This window comes from Delphinus delphis, chromosome 18, assembly GCF_949987515.2.
Source record: "Delphinus delphis chromosome 18, mDelDel1.2, whole genome shotgun sequence".
NCBI lineage: Eukaryota > Metazoa > Chordata > Mammalia > Artiodactyla > Delphinidae > Delphinus > Delphinus delphis.
Genome location: NC_082700.1, coordinates 25,427,506 through 25,452,433, shown reverse-complemented (window position 1 = coordinate 25,452,433; position 24,928 = coordinate 25,427,506). Strand labels below are relative to the sequence as shown.

Genomic DNA, 24,928 nt, shown 5'->3' with positions numbered 1-24,928 from the left:
AAGATCTTGACCACCTGTTGGGATGGGAAGTAGTTAGAAAAAAAGTAAAACTTAGTACTTTATAGAGAGAGATAGAGACGGCCAGGTTTAACATCTGTGTTAATATCTGCCAACTTTAACATCTGTGTCTCTCCCGTATCCCATAGCCCATTTGCATGTCTCTGTGGACCCCTTTAGGTCTTTTTTTTTTTTTGATTTTTTTGATGTGGACCAAGTTTTTAAAAGTCTTTATTGAATTTGTTACAATATTGCTTATGGGTTTGTTTTGTTTTGTTTTGTTTTTTTAACGTTTTGGTTTTTTGGCCCCCAGGCATGTGGGATCCTAGCTCCTGACCAGGGATCAAACCCGTACGCCTTGCACTGGAAGGCGAAGTCCCCAACCACTGGACCGTCAGGAAAGTCCCCCCTTTAGGTCTTAACCTCAGGCTGGGTGTCCTCCTGTTGGGGGGCAGTGGGGTTGGAGGAGCGGTGGAACGATTGGGAGGTTGAGGAGAGAGGAGGACATCTTGAGCGCCCCCTGGAGGCATTTCTTCAAATGGCCTGAACTTGCTCTGAGCAAACCACCCCTAAATTTAAGCCTATCCTAAAACAATCATTTATGTTAAGGTCCTTGTTGTCAAGAGAAACTGATGATTGCTACGTGGTAAATATCCAGACACCATCGATGAATGGAGTTGGATCTCAACCTGTGGAGAGTTCCTCAGAGTGGGATAAGCAGAGTTCATATTCAGCCCACACACACCAGGGAAATGCTGTGCCAGTTGTTAAAATATGTACTAAAATCCGTGACACAGACTGGTAAAAATCCACTGCCGTGAACTCCCGAGTGCCACCTAGCCCCTCCCCAGTGATCTCCTCAGCTTCCCGCAATCCAGCAATTAAAGGGTCATTGCCTGCTCAGCGGAAGCCTGTAGAACCTGCTCCCAGGCTAAGGTCAGTGTCCATTCTGATTGGTCAATGCCCATGCCAATAACCCTAGATGAGAATGTTTTGAAGAGGGGGAAACATGAGGCAAGGAAAAGCATCACTTCTGGGGTCACCATGCACAGTTGTACAGGCTGTTCACTGCACAAGTTCTCCCGACTGAAGTAGCCACTGGGAGTTGAATTCCAGCCTGTGCTCTGCTTGCCAAGTCATGTGCCCTGACTTGGGACTGCATCCATCCAAAGAAAAGAGAGCCTTTTTCTAATGTACACAAAGCTGCTGTGTGTTCTAGCAGCCGGCTCACTTCAGAAGCTATTTCAATCAACCAGGCCTGAGCGGAAGAGGCCTGACCTAGGGTGGGGGCCATAGTCTGAGAAGTCAGACGGAGATGCAAGAGAATTTTGGAACAGAACCTGACCTTTTAAAAAGCTGATGGTTAGAGGGAATGAGGGAGTGTGGACATATAAACCTGATTCCTGTCTGGGGGACTGAAAGACAGTGTGTTCCCAACAGAGAGAATGATGCGGAAAAAAGAACCAGTTGGAGAAGTGATGGGATGAGTTTTTGTCCTGCCTGCTCTCTGGGAAATTATAGCTGGGTATCCAAACAAGACGTCAAACTAAAAGATATAGAGTTAAGCTCAAGAGAAGGGCCAGGGCTGGCAGTGGAAAAGCTAATGTCCTGAATATCTGAAAACCTTGAAGAGCCTCTGGGAGTATGGAGGGACCAAAGGAGCAGACATTTCTGGAGAGCAAGATGGTGGTAAAGTTGGGGCATAGTTCCATAAACTATGAAGTGAACCTTTAGAATTGAATTTAAATGTTTCCTTGCCATGAACCAGCTGGGAGCCCTTGCAGACATTATTTAATTTCTCTGAGCCTCAGTTTCTTTGAAATTTGTCATAATAATACCTACTTTACAGAGCAGTTGAATTAAATTAAGTATGTGAACTGCCTAGCGCAATATGTGGCAAGAATCAAGTGTTCAATACGGTAACCATTATTAGAAATATGACTGCTATTATTATCAACCAAGGGCTGCATTCTAAGTCTTGGGAATACCTACAGAGTAGAACAGGACACACACAGAGCCAGCCAGAACATATTAAAAGGATGTACAATAAGGAACTAACTTTCCAAGATGTGTACTAGGACTGTATCCCATTCTCCTAGAGACAAGATTTAATACATGAATGTGATTTTGATAAATGACATGTATTGGGTTGGCCAAAAAGTTCATTCGGGTTTTTCCGTAATATCCTACGGAAAAACTTGAATGAACTTTTTGGCCAACCCAATAATATGAGCTTATCTAGGAATGAACTAGAATCACCTCTCAGCTGGGTTTGGCATCAGGAGAGCTGGAGGTGGGGAAGTGGTGATGCCAGAAAGCCCCTGATAAAGAAGAAAGATGCTGATGTCGAAGGTCAGATCCTGGAGGTAGCTTGAGCAGCCTGGAGTAGAGAAGGGGTGAATGGGAGGCAGCCAGCCCTGTCTAGAGGAGTTGGAATCCGTCTGGGGGCTCTCAGGGAAGAGGGGCCAAATGCTTCCAGGTATGGAATCCAGAGGAGGCAGAATAGGCAGGATGTCCTTCCAGTCTGGAACTGGGGCATTGCATCTGTAGCATCTCAACTTCCTGGTAGCACTGTCCAAGGTCTGGCCACCTCCTGTCTTAGCCTGAGGGGACTCGAGACATCATGTTTGGGCTGAATCTCAGACACTGGATCTGCCCTGACCACCTTTCCCAATTCACACTTACTAAAATTAACCGGGAGTCTCCTGCTTATGTGTGGTGGCAGGGAGTCGATATTGTGTCCCTCGTACAACTGAAAGGCATCTATTTCGTTCATTCATTCATTCATTCCAACACATATTTGTTGGTGACTTCTTTATGCCAGACACTGTGGATAAAGGGGTGAACAACCTCCTCTCTATGCATGTCCAGCCTCTAGCTCCTCTCATCCCCAGGTGAGATCTTTACCTGCCTTCCCCTTACCTGCCCCCCACCTCTTGGATCAAAGGCACTGAAAACTTTCCCATGGACTTCAGATCTAACCTCTTTCTTGCCTTTCAGCAGTTGCCCAAACTGCTTCCCTTCCCTCATCATTTCCTACCTGCCACACTTGCCTGTAAAACTGGGGCTTAATGTATATAATACTTTACTGTTGTTAAAGGGTCTCTTTATTCCTTATATCGTGGAAACCTCACCTCAACTCTGAGATAGGTGGGAATTACCCATTTCATTCAACAAATTCGGAAACAGAACGTTTAGACCAGGATACCAGTATCGTGTCTCCTCGAATTCTCTAAATTCTATATTAAAATAATGTATGGGCTTCCCTGGTGGCACAGTGGTTGAGAGTCCGCCTGCCGATGCAGGGCACACGGGTTCGTGCCCTGGTCCAGGAAGATCCCACATGCTGCGGAGCGGCTGGGCCCGTGAACCATGGCCGCTGAGCCTGCGTGTCCGGAGCCTGTGCTCCGCAACGGGAGAGGCCACAACAGTGAGAGGCCCGCGTACCACAAAAAACAATAATAATAAAATAAAGTAATGTATTATTTTGTGTATTACTTATGCTTCACCTACTTCCAAAAAAGATGTGAATATTATATTACATTTATCTTTAATAGACGTTTTATTCTTTGGGTCTTTTGGATATTGGTGGTTATAAATGGAGTTTTGGAAGTACACAGTGGCAATCATCCCTGCCCTAGGCTTACTCCCAAGTCCAAAGCTTGGCCTAAAATAGCCCCTCTTTCTCACAAAGAGCTCCCTGAGCCATCTCCTCCCCGTTTTTTTATTTTTGTGGTACTTGGGCCTCTCACCGTTGCGGCCTCTCCCGCTGCTGAGCACAGGCTCCAGACATGCAGGCTCAGCGGCCGTGGCTCATGGGCCCAGCCGCTCTGCGGCATGTGGGATCCTCCCGGACCGGGGCACGAACCCGCGTCCCCTGCATCGGCAGGCGGACTTTCAACCACTGCGCCACCAGGGAAGCCCTCCTCCCCTTTTTAACTGAGCTCCTGGAACCTGATCTTCTCTCCTGGGGATTTCTCACTAAAGGTATCATTATTTATTACTAACCACATCACACTGATGTGCAATGGTGCAACGGTGCAGCTGCCCTCTCTACTGACCATAATGTCTTAGAGGGCAAGAGCTTATATCCCAGCGCCTCCCACTACAGATGGCACCGCAACAATGAACTAAATTCTCCTGGTTCAGTTCTTCCTAAAAATTGTTCATGATCCCCTCTTTACTGATTACCCAGCAAAAAAAAAAAAAAAAAAGCATTTATTCTGCAGGCTTCCCAGAGTGTCAACATCCATATTCATGTTGTTCCCTGTATTTGTTTGGCTGCCCTGGGTACTTCCGTCCACGTGATTGTAAACCCCCTAAAAGGCAGATGGTTTAACCCAACTGTAAAGCCGTCAGCAGAGCATAGTTCCACACTCTGAAAGTTGCTTGGTAAAAAGTTTTTGATCCTGGTAGTCAGTTGATGGTGATAAAAGTAAAAGCCATTAAGAGCGTGATTAGTGAAGATACTTTATGCAAGTTTTCCCCAAGCACCAGCAAAAGGACACGTAATCCCATTACCAATACTCAATCTTTCACTCTTGGGGGATTTCCTCACTAATTAGTCTGAAGCTGTAATTTAGCCTATACTTTATGGAATGTGTCACACAAGGACACTTCTAATTTCTTTCTGACCTTCCTTGAATTTAGAGGCACATATGCCTTTGACCGGCATTTCTCCCAGCTACTATTTTCCTGCAGCAACCAAAAAAAAAGTAATGATTTGTCCAAGACCTGAGAAGGGGAGACCAGCTCAGAGCATTGTACCCTGGCACTCAGCCTGTCTAAAGGTTTTGTCCAACTCTCCTGCTCTTCCCAAAAGCCTGCCTTCTAATAACCAGGCAGACCGAGCTTCGTACTACAGTACAGGGCTTTGAAATGAACGAAGAAATGTAAGCAGAAGTGAAGTGTGGAAATTTTAAGAGCCAGTGCACAATCTGATGCATTCCCTCTTCCTTCTGTCACGTCAAGGAGCAAGATCCAGATGGCTCCTCCATCGGTCTAGGTCCCAAGGAAAGACAACATATAGACCATCCCCCAGCCCAGCTGGGGAATAAGCAAGAAATATACCTGTTGTTTTAAGTCACTAAGATTTGGGGGTGGGGGGGCGTAGTTGTTGCTGAAGCATAACCTAGCCCACCCTTCTGATACAATTATCCCAAATTAAGGAACTCCTACCCCAGACTTCAACAAATTATATTTTGCTGTTGCCTCTGAATTTCCTCCTAGAAGCCTGTCTCTTCAGTTGACTTCAGTGAACAGCCTTTCTGATCCCTATAGATTCCATGGCCTCCTTAGCACTAGAATCCCCCTCCAAAAATATTCTACTCACAACAGTCAACTCCTGGAAAAAGCCACTCCACTTCTCCTTTTCTAGAAGGCCAGCAAAACCTCCACCAGGGTTTGATGGAAAGGTGTGTAATCCATCACACATCCTATATTGTTCCCTCCTCCCTGCTCCCAGCCCTGAAGGATACAGGGCCCGGCGGGGCCCCCTGGCCACGGAGGGAACAGGAGTCACCCAGTCGCCATGTTCTGACAGCTTGTCACATTATTTTTCCCTGTGGAGGCTCTGATCCCTCCATCCAACACTCTTCTCAGTCCCCTGAGACCATGGGCCTCTCTATACAAGGCTCCCCAGGCAAAGCAAAGCAGAGCAAGATTGATGCCCTACAAACAGCCGGCTGTGCCCGGGAGGGCTCTGGGTTCAATGCACGGAGCAGCCCATTCTTCCCCATCTCGGGTTCCCACACTGACGCCAAAGCAGGAGCTCGGAGCCGGGGCAGCAAGAATTCAAGCTTTATTCATCCTGGAACACAAATGATCCGCCACACTGCCCTAATCACCCTGGCCCTCGCACGTCCCCTGCTCAAGATCTCTCTGAAGTGCCCCAGGCCTTCTTGGACCAACATGTGAGTCACACTGCCCTTTGGACCGAGGAGCTGGAATCAAGAGAAGATGCCAAAAGATTGGGGGAAAAGAAATACTCATTTACGTATTGGCCACAGAGCATCCCGTCTCCTATTCCCACTCCCACCGACATTCCTCTTTCCCCACCTGTCGCTGTTAAACCAAGTAGTGTTTAGTGATTCTTTAGCTGCTAAAGAATCATAAATTAGCATTAAATGCTGATGGTTATTTGCATGCCAGTTCCCTGCAGGTAAAGGCCTCCAAAGGGTTCAGACCTAAGAGCAGAGCTATGAGGACCATCAAGCAATACATATAAGAATGATTTCATCTAAACTCCCTGAGAGATTTCATAGACCAAAGCACCTCTGAAGGACAAAAAGACAACTAGAAAATTACCTGAAAATAAATGCTTCCATAGTGTTCAGAAAGAATCCAGGGTAAGGGGGACTGGGAGGCCGATAACTAATCCATCAGCCTATTTTTTTATCCCACATCTAGACTTTTTTTTTTCCAAGGCCTCAGCCTGTCACCATGTAGTTTATCAGCTGTCACTCCATCTCGATTCTGGATGACATGAGATCAATGGCCTTAAAACTGCTCTCAGATCTACGGAGAAATTTATAACGCCAGACTCTGCCCATACCCTGACTGGGCCCGGGTCCCAGGGCTCTGAGGTTGAGACTGCCGTGCAGACTTCATTTCCATTTCGAAAGTGGATTGTGACCCACTTAGAACAGGAGAGTTCAAGCCATCGGATGCAAAGGAAGGCCTGAATCAGAAGTCTTGTGCACTTACACTCACCGAACAATGACTTTGAGGGGAAAAAAAAAAAAAGACTAATCAATGATTAAAATTCTCTCTGCCTTGAAAAGGCTCTAGCTTCCTGCTTTAATTTCTTTTGAATCCTGTGGAATTTATTAATACCAAAACCCAAAATTTGCAGCAACATGTTTTAGGCTCTGAAATCAATTAGTCCATCCCACTTATCTAACTTTAGAAATCTTGTGCATGGTTTGAGCAGAGACTTATGGGGGTTTTGCTTCTCACAGAAGGTTCTTTTGGTTTTCAACAACCTTTCTTTTCCACCATGAACTCTGTAATCGGTTCTAATTCTGCCTCAAAGTGCCCACGAACCAGAAACAAGGTCCCAGGAGTCCAGGCCATATCCCATATCCCACGCTTTCCGACCAAAGAGCACCAGGGAAATTCTGAATGCCTCCCCCAACAGGAAATCCTGGGGTTATAAGGGGAAACTGGCTCTCTGTCCTTGCCCCAAGCCATGGCCAGCTGTGGGACAACCCGCTCCCCTCCCACTACCTTTTGGCTTGGACAGACACGCAACAGAAGGTATGCGGACTTGCTCCTGGCTGAACCCAGAGAAACCTCAGCTCCTCCCTCTCGCTGCCATCCACCTGCATTCTGCTTGCAACCAGACATCCAAGAGGAGGTTCCCAGGAGAAACTGTAATCTCCAGAGGACTGGTCAGGGCTGGAGCTTCACCAGCCAGCTCTTCCCAACTGCTGGCTTCGGCAACCTCTGGCTAGAAGAGAAGGCAGGACTGACACATCAGGAAACATAGTCCTCTGGCTGAACCCGCAGACAGCAAGCGCCGTCTCAACCCATGTCTTTCTGCGCTGAGTCTCTCGGGAATCCACCGGACTACTAACCAGCTAGTCACTGCTCCCCAACCCACAGGGGCAACCTGAGAGGGTGGCCCCTCACCTTCCTCCCAGATCAAAGTCTACCAGGTTAGGCTCTTTGCTCCAACTCCCTTCCCTGCTCCTCTTTCCCCATCCCTTTACTCTAGTGAGCCCCCTGATATCAGGGGTGACGTCCTTCAACAGCTCCCCATTGCCTTAAGAATAAAAGTGAAATTCCTTAACGCGGTGTACGAAGCACCTACACACCCGTCCTGGCTTTCTTCACCCCTCTGCCGTTACCCCAGCCCCTCATGGGCCCCTGCACCCCAGCCCTCAGACCTTCGTGCCACTGAGTTTGCTGTTCCTTGAGCAAGAAAGGTCCCATTCACCTCCACCCCTCCACCTCCCTTTCCCCTTCCCCTTAGCTAATACTTCTACTCATTCTTCAAAACTCAGCCCAAATGTCACCTCCTCCTGGAAGCCTTCTCTGAGCATCTCCAGTTCCCGGCACAGTCAAGCCCCTGCCTCCTCTGGGCTCGACAGGCAGGGAGTGCACACCTGCATGTGACCACAGTCCGCCCTCCAAGGACTGCGGGCAGCACCTGTGATCAGCAGCCACACTTCTCACGCCCGATTCTGTCTCCTCCCTCTTCTCTCTCCCCTGTTTCTGGGCTGGCCGGCAATGTCTATCATTTCTTTGGTTGGTTTTCTTTTTTTAAATAAACTTTATATTAGAACAGTTTAGATTTACAGAAAAATGGCTATGATAGTACAAAGAGTTCCCCTAAACTCCACACCCAGTTTCCCCTGTTATTAACATCTTACATTAGTATGGTACAGTGGTTACAATCACTGAACCATATTGATACACTGTTATTATTTAAAGTCCATCCTTTATTCAGATTTCCTTGGTTTTCCCCTAATGTCATTTTCTTTTTGTTCCAGGACACTCCACTGCATGTAGATGTCATGTCTCCTGTCATGTTTCTCTTAAGTGGGACAGCTTCTCAGACTTTCCTTGCTTTCGATGACCTTGACAGTTTTGAGGAGTCCTCGTCAGGTATCTTGTAGAATATCCTTCAATTTGTGTTTGTCTGATGTTTTTCTTATAATTAGACTGGGGTTCCGTGTTCTGGAGGTAAAGTGCCATTTTCATCACATCTTATCAAGGGTACATACGATGCACATGACCTATTGCTGTTGATGTTGACCTTGATCACGTGGTGGAGGTAGTGTTTGTCAGGTTTCTCCATGTAAAGTCCCTCTTTTCCATGCTGTCCTCTTAGGAAGGAAGTCCCTATGCACAGCTCACCCCTAAGGATGGGGACTGCTTCTCACCCTCCTAGAAGGGAAAATACCTGCATAAACTGTTTGGGATTCTTCTTGCATGAGAGATTTGTCTCTTCTCTCCCATTTATTTACATCAGTATGGATCATTGTTTTTGTTTTTAATCTCTGTTCCTACAGCACACACCACAGAGTCTGGCACTTAGCAAGTTCTCAGTAGTGTTTGTTGAGAGAATGAGGGTGTATGAAGTGACCTGTTTCCCCTCAAAATTCATATGTTGAAACCCTAACTCCTAGTACCATAGGATGTGATCGTATTTGGAGACTGGGCCTTTAGAGAGGTGATTAAGGTCAAATGAGGTCATAAGGGTGGGGCCCTAATCCAATACGACTGGTGTCCCCTTTAAGGAGAGGAAGAGATACCAGGGCCAAGTGCACACAAAGAAAAGGCCATGTGAGGATCTGCAAGCCAAGGAGAGAGGCCTCAGGAGAAATCAATCCCACCTGCACCTTGATCTTGGACTTCTAGTCTCCAGAACTGTTAGAAAAAATTTTCTGTTGTTTAAACCATGCAATCCGCAATACTTGTTATTGCAGCCCTAGGAGACCAACACAGAGGGGAAGCACAGGCTCAAACATTTTTTTACACATCAGCTCCATGTAAGTCATAGGAGGTTACCTCATGCTCCCGGGCATCCTACGAGGGAAAGTCCTTTGGAATATTCCTGCTCCCCCAGAATTATGGGTCACTGTCCACTAAATATTTGTATCTGTAAGTGGTTTCAATCATGATACGTGGCTTTTGTGGAAATGAGTGGTGAAAAAGTTTACTGAAAATTCCTTTTTGCCATCATCTGATCTCAATAAGACAGCAAGGGACCAAAAGATTCTGAAATGACATGAGGGCGTTAAAGTTACTTGAACACTCACATGACCATTTTCTCCTTCTTTTGGGATCTGTACACCTACCACTATGTCTATTATTATTTCCAGAAAGGGGGCAGGGGTGGGAGGCAGGAAGCCAAAGCAATGTAGACAGGAAATGGGAGGGTTTTTCTTTCTTTCTTTCTGAACAAATCCCTCACCTATAAAATAAGACGTTTAGATTATATGGCCTGGATCTTTTCTTCCCCCTGTGCTTTAAAAGGAAAGGATAACTAACAAGTATTCAGAGCTTCCTAAGCAGCTGATACTATATTATCTTACATAGTCCTCAGGACAATCTTACAAGGTACTATTATTATCCCCATTTTACAGATAAAGCAGCTAAGATTCAGAGAGATCAAGTAACTTGCCTACGGTCGCCCAGCAAATCAATAGTAATGTTCAGATTGAACCTAAGCAGGATGATTCCAGAGCCTGCAGTCAACAGCCGTGTTTTGTTTCTTTTCAGGTTAAGTGGGTTTCCCAGAGCATCCCGACACACAGAACAAACAAAAGGATGGGTGGCCCGGGACCTGGAAATGGTCCAGGGTTTCTGAGCATCAGGTACTGGGGTCAATCCAAAATCAAAGTTTAAACAACAGTTACCTTCACCCCCAAACTGTCTCATTGTCTGACTGCTGAGTTTGGATCAGCGCTGTAGAGGATGTTGCTCTGCGGTGTGATACTAACGTTTAAAAGTCACTATGCCAGTATTAACAGACCAACATGGGGGCGGGGGATCTTTCTCTAAAATATGAAGTAAGCAGTTGGAGTGTAGAAAAGAGCTTGGTTGCATTTCTAGAGAGCAAACCCCAGAAAACCCAGCGACTTAGTAATTCTAAGAGATATCTACAAAGTGTGCTTTGGTTACAAGAATGAACTGGGTGCCTCTGAAGAGCTGCCTCTGTTCTCTGCTTGGATTTGCACTTGCTGCAAACTTCCCTGTAAGGTTTATCCGGTGGAGTGAGCCTGTTGGAGGAAAGACGATGGGCCCTGGCTTTTTTTTTTTTTTTTAAGTTAAAAGGTGAAACAAATAACCCCTGTCCCCATCCATCCTTAGAATTACACTTTCCAGCAAAGTCCTTTTCGTGGTAGATATAATCCTAATTAAAAATAAATTGCATGCTGTATAGAACTTTTAATGGAAAAGATAATCCTATTACGTATGAGAATATATCCTGATTTTCTTTCCCGCTAAACTGTGGGAGATATCGGATCAGGCTGAGCCCCCCTATTGTCGCTGCTTCGAAAACTTTCCTGGAGCCCTAATCCGTCACGTGACGCCCGTGTCAATCTCGGGGTCTGCACGCGAGTTTCACAATGCGGGCATTAGGCTCGGTAACAGAAACCCAGCTTTGCGGAGCCCGCAACATTTGCATGCCGAGGAAACGCGGGCCATTGTGGGGCCCTGTTTGTTCTCAGGATTGCGAGACAGTTGCCGGCGAAGTTGCTAAAACCCAAAGAAAGGGGCTCCTTTGAGCCAACCCGGGCCTTTGGTATGATAACAAGTCGATTTGAGCGGCTTTGTGGCGCCCGGATCAGCGCCGGGGGAGGGCGAGCGGCGATCCCTTCCCCCTCCGCCTCCGGCCCCGCCTCCTCGGACAATTGGCTTCCCAAGGGAGTTGTTGTAGGCGCTGGTGCGCTATTTTAAATCGTATTTCCATAATCTGGAGGCTGCAGGTCCGGAGCTCTTTCTGCTCACGTGCCTTCACACCGCTAGGCCGGCTCGGAAAGGCCTCCGCGCGCCAGCCGGGGCAGTTGCTCGCCGCCCTACTCCCTGACTCCCTGCTCTGGGCTCTGCGCTCCGCGCTCCCCGGCGCCGCCGCTGTCGCGGCCACTTGGAGCGGCCGAGGAGCTGGCAGCGGATAAGATGCTTTGGGCTACTAGCCGCGCCAGATCCCTTCTCCCTCCTCTTGGCTTTTGCCTGCTCCCCCCACCTCCCCCACCGCACCACCTGCACTCCTTTGTTTATTTCAGTCTTGAAAATGAGCATCATGACGTGGACGCGCTTTGAGTAAAAATATTAGGTAGTTCCCATTCTCCCGCCAAGCCAAAAACCCAAATTTCAACAGCGCGCTGCTGGGCTCCAGCGGTCCAGCCCAGAACTAAGAGGCGCGGGGGCGCAGGGGGCGCACTTGCGTCTCCCAGCCACTCGCGGGCGGGCTCTTCGCAAGTGTCTACTCACGGGGGCAGCTGAAAATATCCTTTCTCTGCGACTCCGGCCCCACCGCCCTCTCCATCCTTCCTCCTGCCCTGTTCTGGGCTCGGCAGCGGCAGCACACCGACCTGAACTCTCGCGGTTACACTAGCGGCAGTGCGGAGGCCGCTGTCCGACTGCCGAGCTCGGAATCTGTCCGCGTCCGGGCTGGCCCGGCACGGGGTTGAGGAGAGAGTGCAGGAACCTGGGAGCGCCAAAGGTCACCAGCGCGCCGGGATGGGAGTATTACGGGCTCGGATGGAAGACGGAAAGTTCTTTCGGCTGCTCATACTCTCCGAGAAATGTCTCTTGGGCGGGAGCAGAAAGAGAGAGCAAGCTATTAAATGGCAGTTGAGAGGGGGGAAAAGTGGAAGAGAAAGCTGGGAATTGGGCTCCCGTAGGGGGCGTCGCCCCTTCCACGTTCCAGCGCGTCCGCTGTGCCTGGCCTCTTTACTTTGAGCATTACCAGGCCCACGAGGTGGAGGAGGCAGGGAAGGGAACCGAGAGGCAAGATCGCTCTGAGGAAGCCCCCAACTATCAGCAGTCTAGCGCATCCCGCCTCCCCAGTCTCATAAGAGCTCTTATGATGTTTGGGCTGTATTTTTTGCCCTCTGGCAACTCCAGAGCTCCTCTGTCATCCTTCTCCACCCTCACTGCCCACCCAGCTCCCTGCTTGGTCTCCCTACTCTGGGAGGACTTCTGTAACTCTTCTGAAAAGACCCCAGACACATCCCCTCGGGTTTGAGGGAAAGGAAAACACAGATAGGGTGTTGACAGTAGAACTATAATCAGGATTCAGAAGAACATTTGCTAAATGCAGTCTGCTTATCAAATCCATCGCCTTAAAATAAAAACTCGCTGTGGGTGACATTTTTTTTACCTCTCCTCCTTCGTGTGTATTTGCATAGCCTGCTCAATAAATCTCTTCAATTAGAATCAGTAAGAATCTGTCTTGCTCGGGTTTGGAGACCCATCTCCCTGGTCTTCAGGGATACTAGGGGGAGGGAGGAATACCTGTGCGGGCAGCGCAACGCCTGACCAGCCGGGAGACCCGCCCAGCCCAGAGCTGGCAATGCCGAAGCTCCACACTTTAGTAGGCAAGGCAGATGGTTAAGTTCCCCCAGGTTCGTGCCAGGTTTCAACGTCATGCTGTGATTTTGTTCTTCTGGAACGGGATGAGTATTGCTTCCCAGAGCGGCCCTATTAGAACAGAAAGAAAATCCTCTAAATAGGCGGAACAAGGCATCAGGAGGGAAAGTTCTCTAAATGCACTTTAATACGAGCCGCGTATTGTGTGGAATTCAGCGCCCATCACCGTTTAGCCAGAGAGCTATGGTAGTGATTGGGGATGAATAGAGGAACATAATGGATACATGTGGCGTTTGCTCATTATATTCAAGTTAGCCCAACTCCGCTGTGGAAACTGTTCAACTTTCTCTCCCCTTAGCTTGTCACAGTTAAATAATACAGACATTGGGCCCTCCAATGGGATCGCCTGCCACGCCATTCTATTTCCACTACTAACGAGGGCTTCATAAGCCTTTGATACAGTCTGATCTTTGAAACCTTTCCAAATCTCCTCAAGCTTATGCTAAATCCTATTTGGAACTTTTTTCCCCCTTGTCTGCTAGCGCCCAGGGCTTAAGAAAGCCATTTGGACAATGACATATATACTAACACGTCGCAGAGCTCTTTTCTGAAAGGGAAGTGGCAGCTCTGATCACCGGGGCTCACACGAGCAAAACACAACTGCGTACACAAATTTGAATAAAATCAATTTTCCCTTATCCTTCGGGCTCCTAAATCAAGAGGCTATTGCCGAGCGCCGTGGGAAGCTGGGAAAGAACGCGAACTGAGCCTCACCCGGCAGAGCAAGTCTGTGCAGAGGGGGCCGCGAGCGGTTTCAAAGCCTCCGAAGTGCAAAACGCAGAGAGTGAGCGCGGGGTCCCGAGCCACTGGGGCGAAATCCCATATGATGGCTGTCAGTTCAAGCAGCCAGCACAGGAGGGGCACAATTAACAAAACCGTCCGCTCCTTTAACGCCCGGCGACCCGTGCCAACTCCTCTACAGGCAGAGCGCTGACAGGAAAGAAAAAAAGCAAAAGGAGTTAAAGAAACAAAGGAAAGATTCCCTAATTTTCATTTCTTGTTTTCCCCTCTAAGCCTTTCCACACTAAAGGGATTGTCGGAGGCTGGCGTAGGAGCTGCGCGAGGGCCAGGCCGCCATTGGCTGCCCGGTTCGGATGATTTGCATATCGGCTGCTATAAGAGCGGAGGCGGCGCTCGGCGGCGCAGCTCCAGCGAGAAAAGGCGAGGGAGAGGTGTGGGCCGTGGGCGGCATCCACGCGTCCTCAGAGCCCGCCGGCACCTCCAAGCTGCAGCCTGCAGACTTCTCCCGCACACGCCTCGCAAAAAGCGTGCTCTGGGGACCCTGGGACTCACGCCCAGACCTGCAAACCAGAGAGGAATCGCTCCCTCCGCCTTTTGGAATAGCGCTCGGGGCTGGCGGCATGAGTCCAGCGAGGCGCGGGGGAATCCCCTGCCTTTTCCCCCTGCAGCTCTTCAGCCTTTGCTGGGTGCTCTCCGTGGCCCAGAGCAAGACAGTGCGATACAGCACCTTCGAGGAGGATGCCCCCGGAACGGTCATCGGGACCCTGGCTGAAGATCTGCATATGAAAGTGTCCGGAGACACAAGCTTCCGCCTGATGAAGCAGTTCAACAGCTCGCTGATCCGAGTGCGCGAGGGCGACGGGCAGCTGACCGTCGGAGACGCGGGCCTGGACCGCGAGCGGCTGTGCGGCCAGGCCCCGCAGTGCGTGCTGGCCTTCGACGTGGTCAGCTTCTCGCAGGAGCAGTTCCGGCTGGTGCACGTTGAAGTGGAGGTGAGGGACGTCAATGACCACGCGCCGCGCTTTCCCCGGGCCCAGATCCCCGTGGAGGTGTCCGAAGGCGCGGCCGTGGGCACGCGCATACCCTTAGAGGTGCCGGTGGACGAGGACGTGGGCGCCAATGGGCTGCAGAGCGTGCGCCTGGCCGAGCCGCACAGCCCCTTCCGCGTGGAGCTGCAGACGCGCGCGGACGGTGCCCAGTGCGCCGACCTGGTGCTGCTGCAGGAGCTGGACCGCGAGAGCCAGGCCGCCTACAACCTGGAGTTGGTGGCCCAGGACGGAGGCCGCCCGCCGCGCTCCGCCACGGCCGCCCTCAGTGTGCGCGTGCTGGACGCGAACGACCACAGCCCGGCCTTCCCGCAGGGCGCCGTGGCCGAGGTGGAGCTGGCGGAGGACGCGCCCGTGGGCTCGCTACTGCTCGACCTGGACGCGGCGGACCCCGACGAGGGCCCCAACGGCGACGTGGTGTTCGCCTTCGGCTCCCGTACCCCGCCCGAGGCGCGTCGCCTCTTCCGCCTCGATCCGCGCTCGGGCCGCCTCACCCTGGCCGGGCCCGTGGACTACGAGCGCCAGGACACTTACGAACTGGACGTGCGGGCGCAGGACCGCGGCCCCGGGCCCCGCGCCGCCACCTGCAAGGTCATCGTGCGCATCCGCGACGTCAATGACAACGCGCCGGACATCGCCATCACCCCGCTGGCCGCCCCGGGCGCGCCTGTCGCCTCGCCCTTCGCCGCCGCCGCCGCTGCTCTCGGGGGTGCGGACGCGACCTCGTCGACCGGGCCCGGGACGCCAGAGGCCGGAGCCATCTCTCTGGTGCCTGAGGGGGCGGCACGCGAGAGCCTGGTGGCGCTGGTCAGCACCTCGGACAGGGACTCGGGAGCCAACGGGCAGGTGCGCTGCGCCCTCTATGGGCACGAGCACTTCCGACTGCAGCCGGCCTACGCGGGCAGCTACCTGGTGGTGACCGCGGGGTCGCTGGACCGCGAGCGCATCGCCGAGTACAACCTGACGCTGGTGGCCGAGGACCGCGGCGCGCCCCCGCTGCGCACCGTACGGCCCTACCTGGTGCGGGTGAGCGACGAGAACGACAACGAGCCGCTCTTCACGCGGCCGGTCTACGAGGTGTCGGTGCGTGAGAATAACCCGCCCGGGGCTTACTTGGCCACGGTGGCCGCCAGGGACCCGGACCTGGGCCGCAACGGCCAGGTCACCTACCGGCTGCTGGAGGCCGAGGTGGGCCGCGCTGGGGGCGCCGTGTCCACCTATGTCTCGGTGGACCCGGCTACCGGGGCCATCTACGCGCTGCGCAGCTTCGACTATGAGACGCTTCGCCAGCTCGACGTGCGCATCCAGGCGAGCGACGGCGGCTCCCCTCAGCTCTCCAGCAGTGCCCTGGTGCAAGTGCGGGTGCTTGACCAGAACGACCACGCACCGGTCCTGGTGCACCCGGCACCGGCCAACGGCTCCCTGGAAGTGGCGGTCCCCGGGCGCACGGCAAGGGACACGGCCGTGGCGCGCGTGCAGGCCCGGGACGCAGACGAGGGTGCCAACGGGGAGCTGGCATTCGACCTGCTACAGCAGGAGCCGCGAGAAGCCTTCGCCATCGGCAGCCGAACGGGGGAGATCGTGCTCACCGGCGACCTATCTCAGGAGCCGCCCGGCCGAGTATTCCGGGCGTTGCTGGTCGTATCCGACGGCGGCCGGCCCCCGCTCTCCACCACCGCCGCTGTCAGCTTCGTGGTGACAGCAGGAGGCGGGCGCGGGCTGGTGTCGCCAGCCAGTGCAGCGAACTCGGAGCGCTCTCGCCCTCCCGGCTCTCGACTCGCGACGTCGGGGCCGGCGCTACAGTGGGACACGCCGCTGATCGTCATCATCGTGCTGGCCGGGAGCTGCACGCTGCTTCTGGCCGCCATCATCGCCATCGCCACCACCTGCAACCGCCGCAAGAAGGAGGTGCGCAAAGGGGGGCCCCGCCGGGAAGAGCGGCCCGGGGCGGCGGGCGGCGGAGCCTCGGCTCCCGGCTCCCCGGAGGAGGCCGCCCGGGGAGCCGGGCCCAGGCCCAACATGTTCGACGTGCTCACCTTCCCTGGCAGCGGCAAAGCGCCCTTTGGCAGCCCCGCGGCCGACGCGCCCCCGCCCGCGGTCGCCGCGGCCGAAGTGCCGGGCTCGGAGGGCGGCAGTGCCACCGGGGAAAGCTCCTGTCACTTCGAGGGGCAGCAGCGGCTCCGCGGCGCGCACGCCGAGGTGAGGCCTTCCTTCGGCTGGGCGACCCGCTCGGTGCTCCGCGGACAGGCTGGGGGAAGGGACTGGAGGGGTCTGGGTACGCGTGCGTGGGAGAGGCCTAACCTGTCGCCCTTGTGTTTTTGTTTCTCGTCCAACCCTCACCCCTGCTTGCTTTCCCCATTCCCTGCTGCAGCCCTACGGCGCCTCCCCTGGTTTCGGAAAGGAGCCGGCGCCCCCTGTGGCTGTCTGGAAAGGACATTCTTTCAACACCATCTCCGGCCGAGAAGCGGAGAAGTTCAGCGGCAAAGACAGCGGCAAAGGGGACAGTGATTTCAACGATAGCGATTCCGACATCAGCGGGGACGCTCTGAAGAAGGATCTCATCAACCACATGCAGAGTGGTGAGGACTCCTCTTTCCTGCCAATTCAGCCTTTCTTCTCTCCCTCCGTTTCTGCAACAGCCTCTCTTCTCAATCTCCATTCCCGGACCCCCTCCCTCTTTCTCACTTTTTTCTGTCCTTGAGTTCTGGATTCCAGCCTGCCTCAAACATGAATTTCAAAATGCCAAGTCGAGGCAGCTCCACCACCTAAAATAAACCAGACTCCCATCCTGTTAGGTTGCTTTCTGAGAAGAGAAATTCTGCTTATCAATTTTTTTTTCTTTTTTGCTTCCAGCTAAAGCTGAGCCAACTTCGTATTAAAGTGGCTTTGTAGGAACCAATATTCATTTCAGATCCGGAATCAGGGCGTTCATCTTCTTACACGCTTTCCTTTTCAGCCGCCCTGACCCTGTCTGACGCTTTGAAGATGGAGGCGCAGTGTGTGTAATCTCAGTAATCATCGTGCCCTCTTCCTTTCTCTTTTATGTTAGGACTGTGGGCGTGCACCGCGGAGTGTAAGATCCTGGGCCACTCTGACCGCTGCTGGAGCCCCTCCTGCGCTGGAGGGCCCAGCACACATGCTTCCACTCACCCCCCAGCCCAGATGTCGACCTTCTGTAAGAGCACGTCCCTGCCCCGGGATCCTCTGCGTAGGGACAATTACTACCAGGCCCAGCTGCCCAAGACAGTGGGGCTGCAGAGCGTCTATGAGAAAGTGCTACACAGAGACTATGACAGGACAGTCACTCTGCTCTCCCCTCCTCGTCCAGGGAGGCTCCCAGACTTGCAGGAGATTGGGGTACCCCTCTATGAGTCCTCCCCTGGCAGGTACCTGTCCCCAAAGAAGGAAGACAATGAAAATGTGTAATCCCATGCTGCATGTTGTCACGCATATACAGGTCACTCCAAGAAGCCCCTAAGTTATTGACCGGTTTCAGTGTTGTATATAGAAATATGCAAGATGTGCCTTAAAATGAAGTTGTTGGAAGCTATTTCCAATCACATTGGTACTGTTTGGTATTTGCAAACAAAAATGTAGTTAATGTAATTTTTATGAAATGTGTGCAGTATTTAATTCTTATCATGCTATTGACTTTAATTTCCCTTGTGGCTTGCCATTTTCTTAGTGTTTTTAACCTGTACATGGTGTAATGTAATGTTTGTATATAATGAAATTTTGTTATATTTTTATATAATAAAAGCTAAAGTGGAAGTTATTGCCAAAGGAACTGTCTGTAAGACAAAAAAACAAAACATGTTGGAATTACTTAATGGAAATTTATCTTTCACCCGAAACAACCTAGTGTTAGAGAAGTTTTGCCTTGCCAAGTATAACTTGTATATCTTGAGTCTGTGGTAGATTTCAAGTTCAATGTTATTTAATTACATTTGGTTTTCTGTAAACCGTGTCACTTAAAAGCAGAGTAATAAAGGATTTGTCATGTGTTTGAAGAATCTGCTAATTGCTTTTTGTGAACTTACCGACAGTCAGGCATTCACAAAAAATCTGAGTACCAGAATTAAACCTTCTTCAAGTGCTAATTATTTGGGCATTATTAACGTTCACAGCAACAGTAAACCTGTGCGATTTCAAGTATTGGAGTCTCATCCAAGTATTAAAAATATTTGTTGCTTTTGTAAAACATGTGCATATACATCAGGCACGCTATAAAATTCCTGCCCTCATTTATTTACTCAACAAATATTTATGGCGCATCTACCAAAAAGTGGAGGAAAGCTGAGTCTGGACTGTTCATTCACTAATTAAACAAACATCTGTAAAGCGTTTCCTAACTGCAGTAACTCCTCTAGGGTCTGGGGTTTAAGGTTAAGAAGATATAGTCCCAAGAAGCTCTTACCTTAAATATTTAGGATTTTAATATCAAAAAGAGACTCAAACTTATGGGTGAAAAGACATGATGCTTGAGATGTGTTTTAAAATATTCTAGAAGAAAACATGAGACTATATGAAATGAGATTGAAAGATATATTGATCATGGTCAATGCTAACATTGGTACGTGTGTGTGTGTGAGTGGAGAAGATTATACCAATCTATTTGTGTGTTTGTGTGTGAAAATGTGCGTAATGGAAGTTTTTTTTTAAAAAAACCACTCAAAAGACCTGTTATAAAATGAAATAAAATTTCATTTTATTTGAAATTAAAATAATAATAATGAGAGCTAACATTTACTGAACATTTTTATATGAGCGGAGCTCTTTACAAAGATATTCTGCATGAATTATCTCATTTATTCCTCAAATAACCCCCATGAGATGGGAACTATCATTATTTCCATTTTACAGATAAGGAAACTGGGACACAGAGAGTTTAGGTAAAATGCCCAAAAGTCACACAGCTGGTAAGTGGCCAGGATGAGATTTAACCCAGATTACTCAAGGCAAGAAAATAAAATAAGCAATGATTTTGTTTTCTTTTTAACTTGAAAGAAACAAAGAGTTAAGTAGAAAAGTCCCAACGCGTCGCCTTTACTGACTGATTATTGTTCACCACTTTATATTTGTGAAGTGCCTGTGTTCCTTTATTACTGATTATGGAGAGCGAAGCTCTGTAATGAATAGAGGAGCCCTCGAAGCTGCCTGTTGAATTCATAATTGAAAGCAGTGGTGGCCCCAAGCTGAACAGCAGGGTGGGCACACACGAGTGCTTCGCCACCCGTGGCCTGTGCAAAGTTCAGCGGTTTCTGAAGGCAGCTGAGCTGCACATGAGCCTTACGAGCTCAGAGAGCCCAAACAGACTTCAGGTTCTGGAAGAAAATGTTGGATATGGCCAGGTTACCGGACAGCTACAGAACAGTGATGACCAAGCCCCAGTGGAGAGACCCCAGCTAGACCTCCTCCTATTCTAACATCCAAAGCTTTATTCTTGAGCCAATCTCATCCAATGCAAAGCAGAAAAATGAATAATCCCGCAATGGCAGCCTGAAAGCATCCAATCTCTGAAAGTGTTTGCCGGCTCTTGTCCTTCAAAAGTAAAATAATGTCATTGTCATTATTTTATTTTGTGCTGTGTTAACTATTTCATTGTCCCCAAAATTCAGTTATCAAAATCACTATGACTTCACTGTCCTATTCTTCCCTTAGAGAAATGACCATTAAAAGGCCCGATTTTGCTTGGAACTTTAAAAAAAATCAAAACATAATTCAGTCCTTAAAGTCGTTTGTTTAAACAAAAAAAAAAAGAGGGAAGGGGACTCATCTCAGAGTCAGCCATAGGACCTCTCAGAGAAACAGGAACTATGATGAAAGAAGAACTATGATGAAACTATGAAAGAAGAACTATGATGAAACTATGATGAAAGAAGCTCTCTGCTTTTCTTGAGAAGTGTTGATTCTCAAGCATATTTTTAAGAAAATATATTGCTTTATTAAATTAAATGAGATAATATATATGCAGAATACTTAGGACCACGCCTGGCCTACAGTAATACATTCTATCTTCCTCTTTCCTTGCCTTCCTTTGGAGCCAGTCCCTATCAGTGCAGCCCCACCCACTAAGGAAGATGAAACAGACTCAGGATTTCTGGCCTTGTTCTGACACTGGTTTGCTCTCTTTGCTTCTTTCACTATCACTGTGTAGACCAGGGCCTCATATATAGTCAACACTCTACAAGCAAGTGTGGTTAAATGAACATCACAAGCAAACTCACAAGCCTTAGGGGTTTGTGATGGTGCCACAAGTCTGTCTTTGGAGGTGGGGGCCTACAACCCTGGGGCACCTTCGCAGTGAACACTGGGACATGGAAGGCACTTGGGGAAGTGGGAGGTCACCTTGAAAGAGAAAACTAGAGCCAGACTTTAACTATTTCACTTTTTTATGTCTGGCCCCATTGACCTGGATGTCCTACACTTCTTATAATAAAATATCCATCAAAGAAACCACTTCAGAAAATTAAAATGTAAGTGGTTTCAACATCTATTGAAAAGTGCATTCTGAAACAGCAAAAACAGGATGCATGTCTCCACATACAAATATACATGCACATGGAAAGAAAAAAATACGTATATATATAATCAGGATGAGTTCCGTGCCACAATTAGCTAAATATCTGGTTTATCTCACTCAGCAAATATAAGTTTTTATCATCCAAAAATTCCATTTTAGAAAATAAGCATATTCACTTTAGTACTGAATTCAGTAACAACAGATAATTGGAAATGCTGTAAGTTTTGAAGGCAAACTGAAGCAAAGTAATATATTACCTGATGGGGCACTGTGCTTTGCAACAGCTCAGAAGGGTTTTGAAAATGCTGTCTAGGTTTCAACAGCTATGCAATAACTCAAGAGAGTATTTATCATTCTGTTTCTTCAGGGGAAATAATCTGCAGTGGAATTCACCACCAGGTTCAAAGTCACCTAATAAGAGAAGAGCAGGCAGAAAGAGACAACAGGCTGTTTTAAAAGCCATCACTTAAACCACCAGATTAAATGTGCTCTTGTAGCAAGGACGGAAAACATCTTCACTCATTATCAGAGTGTGAGATTTGCTCCCTCAAAGCTTGCTTAAGAAATTCCAACAAGTCCAAGTGAAGCCTGCATAGTTTAATGGGGAATTAGGAAAATTTCATTTTCCAACCCAGAATGACACTTGGCTAGATCACAGACACCTCGGACTTGACATGTCCGAATCAAAATCATCCTCCTTCCCTGGCATCATTACCAAAAAACTACCCCTCTGGCAACTGTTTTAAACTCTGCAGTTTTCAGACCAAACCCCAAATACTAAAGTCATTTTAAGATGCCATCGAATTTCTTCCTTCCACTCACCAAGTTCTGTTGATTCCATTTCCTAAATACTGTTTAATTGTCCTTACACTCCATCCCCACTGCTGCCCTCTGCATTCACTTCTGCTGCAGTGGATGCTTCTGGTTGCCCTATGACTGTCTCCATCCAGACATCTGCCTCTGCAGCTTGAGACTTGCTGAGAGCTTGGGGGTCCACCAGTGTTGAGGCCACAGAAGCTTGGTCAGCTTGTACACAGGGCAGTCTGGAAACACTGGGGGTTTAAGAACTGTCCCTCATCCCATTAGGGACAGGCATTGGTGGATAAATATCCCAGCTTTCCCATCCCTTGGGAGGAAAACTCTGAGCTGTATTCTACACAGTTCCCCTGAGGGTCTCAAGTGAATTTGAACCCCAGTTGCTCACAGCAGCATCCTACTCAGCCAGATGCCCTTCACTGGCTGTCCCCCTGCCCTGTCTCACTTTCCCCACTCTGTCACTTGTACTTCCTGGGATCTGCTCTGAAATAAACTTCCTGCACCCAAGCCTTTGTTTTAGTAACCGCTTTTAGGGAGACTATCTAAATCAGGATGGATGCATAAGAACAAGAATAAGGACACCAGTTTTTAGCGATTACTGCATTTTAGGCACTGCACCAAGCACTTTACAGTTAATCCTCACAACCTTACGAGGTAAGTACTCATTAAACCATTTTACATATGGGGAAAGCGAGACTTGGAGGGGTATGGTAACTTGTCATAGATCACACAAGCTCCTATTAGGAGGAGCTTGGATTTTAAAAAGATCTTTCTGATACAGAATAAGACATCCTGCCTTATATGAACTCTCATTGTTTCTTTCCTGGGTTCCAGCATGAGTCTCCTATCTGCTCTCCCTGGATTCACTACCTGTTTCCCTTCACTCCATCCTCCACGCTGCTGCCATAAAGACCTTTTCTAAAATCTGATTTTGTCACTCATCTGATTAATACCCTCATGACTTCCCATCACCTCTAGGATAAAGTCTGCAGGGCTGTCCATGGCATCTCAGGCCCTCAGTCCTCTGGTCCCTTCCTCCTTCCCCAGACTGGGTACTGGTCCCCCTACTCGCCAGCATCCACCTGGAACTTCAGCCAGAAGGATCTACTTGTGTTTCACCTTTCCTTCCTGGTCCATTTGCCTAGGATGACATTCTAGTTCCTCTTCTCTTCTCCCCACTCCATCCTTTCTCTTTTCTGGCTCTTTTTCTTATCCATCAAAATTATTCAAGGATCACGTCAGCCCCTCTCCCAGCCAGCAGCCAGACAAGGCACAGTGACTTGTGTGCTTCCTCAGCACTTCCTCAGCACGTAGCCTCACCTACCTATCTCCCCACTCCTGGCCCATGAAATCAAGGTCTGTCTGTGTCTTTCATCTCTCCATCCCCAGCACCTGGATCACTGGCTGGTCCCTAAGAAAGATTCAATAAAGGCACTTGCTGAGTGGAATGATTCACTGAGCCAAGCACAAAAGGTTATGGTTACACACCACAACCAAGAGACTCTGCATCTACAAGTCAGCAGACTTCCCTACAGGGGGACTGTGCTAAATCTGCCTCCAGAATCAGAATCAGAGGTGACCGAGAGGTTCAGCGTCTTATCTACCCAGCTTAGTGCTTAGAGGATTCAGAAGCTGCACAAGCCCTGACCATATAAGTCACCTTAATTATTGAAGGAGAGGCCCTCCCCATCTTCTAGTTTCAGCGCAGCAGCATCTCTTCAGACCCAACTCAAGAGATTCCCAGAAGTTGGTACCTGAAGCCACATGGCTCAAATAATCCAGATAATTGTCAAATCTCCACTTTGTTCCAGGCGCAAACAGCGAAGTTTGATGAAGGCATCAAATCGCTTATTATGCTAAATGTTAGATATTAATCTCTTATTTTATTGAGCCTGTCTAGTTCGCCAAATTTTCTCCCTATCAAGTCTAGGCTGGGAATGGAATCTCAATTTTATTCAGCAACTGACTTTCTGTCATCACTTAACCTCCTTGTGATCCATTCTGCTTATCTGCCAAAAGCCCTTCACCAGCCTCACCAGAGTGCGAGAACAAACTCATGAAGTACAGCAAGAAGGCTAAGCACTGGGTCAGCCATCTTCCTGCGTTAAAGAAATTCAGTGTCACCACTCTGTCCTTGGACCACTCTGTCCCTGGCTTTCCTCCCTATGCTTGTGGTGGAACATCTCCCAGGCTATGTTTACACCCAAAAGCTAGTAAAAATCACATTCTACTAATTATCTAGATATTTTTAGGTACCCATATGGGACTCTTAATTCTTCATAAATCCTTCAATTCTTCCTTTTACTTGGGTGATTGTCTTAACTCACTTGGGTGGTTAAGTTTCTGAGCAGCACAGCCTGAGTCAGGGATTCTTTTATTTTTTTAATTTCATTTCATTTAATTTTTTATACGGCAGGTTTTTATTAGTTATCTATTTTATACATATTGGTGTATATATGTTAATCCCAATCTCCCAATTCATCCCACCACCACCACCCGCCCCCCACCCCTGGCTTTCCCCCCTTGGTGTCCATACGTTTGTTCTCTACATCTGTGTCACAATTTCTGCCTTCAAAACTGGTTCATCCGTACAATTTTTCTAGATTCCACATATATGTGTTAATATACAATACTTATTTTTCTCTTTCTGACTTACTTCACTCTGTATGACAGTCTCTAGGTCCATCCACATCTCTAC

The 24,928-nt window shown here is 49.2% G+C and overlaps 1 protein-coding gene across 2 annotated transcripts; it reads left to right on the top strand.

Moving 5' to 3' along the window:
* Nucleotides 1-14,254: 14,254 nt before the first annotated feature.
* LOC132413780 (protocadherin-8) lies at nucleotides 14,255-18,896 on the top strand. 2 transcript variants are annotated; one of them, XM_059995985.1, is made up of 3 exons: nucleotides 14,255-16,799; nucleotides 17,263-17,470; nucleotides 17,941-18,896. In XM_059995985.1, exons 1-3 carry the CDS (start codon nucleotides 14,466-14,468, stop codon nucleotides 18,315-18,317), a joined length of 2,919 nt encoding a protein of 972 aa, XP_059851968.1. In that variant the 5' UTR covers nucleotides 14,255-14,465; the 3' UTR covers nucleotides 18,318-18,896. The 2 variants fall into 2 exon arrangements, with proteins under 2 accessions (XP_059851968.1, XP_059851967.1); XM_059995984.1 differs by having other exon boundaries at nucleotides 14,255-17,090.
* The last annotated feature ends 6,032 nt before the right edge of the window (nucleotides 18,897-24,928 follow it).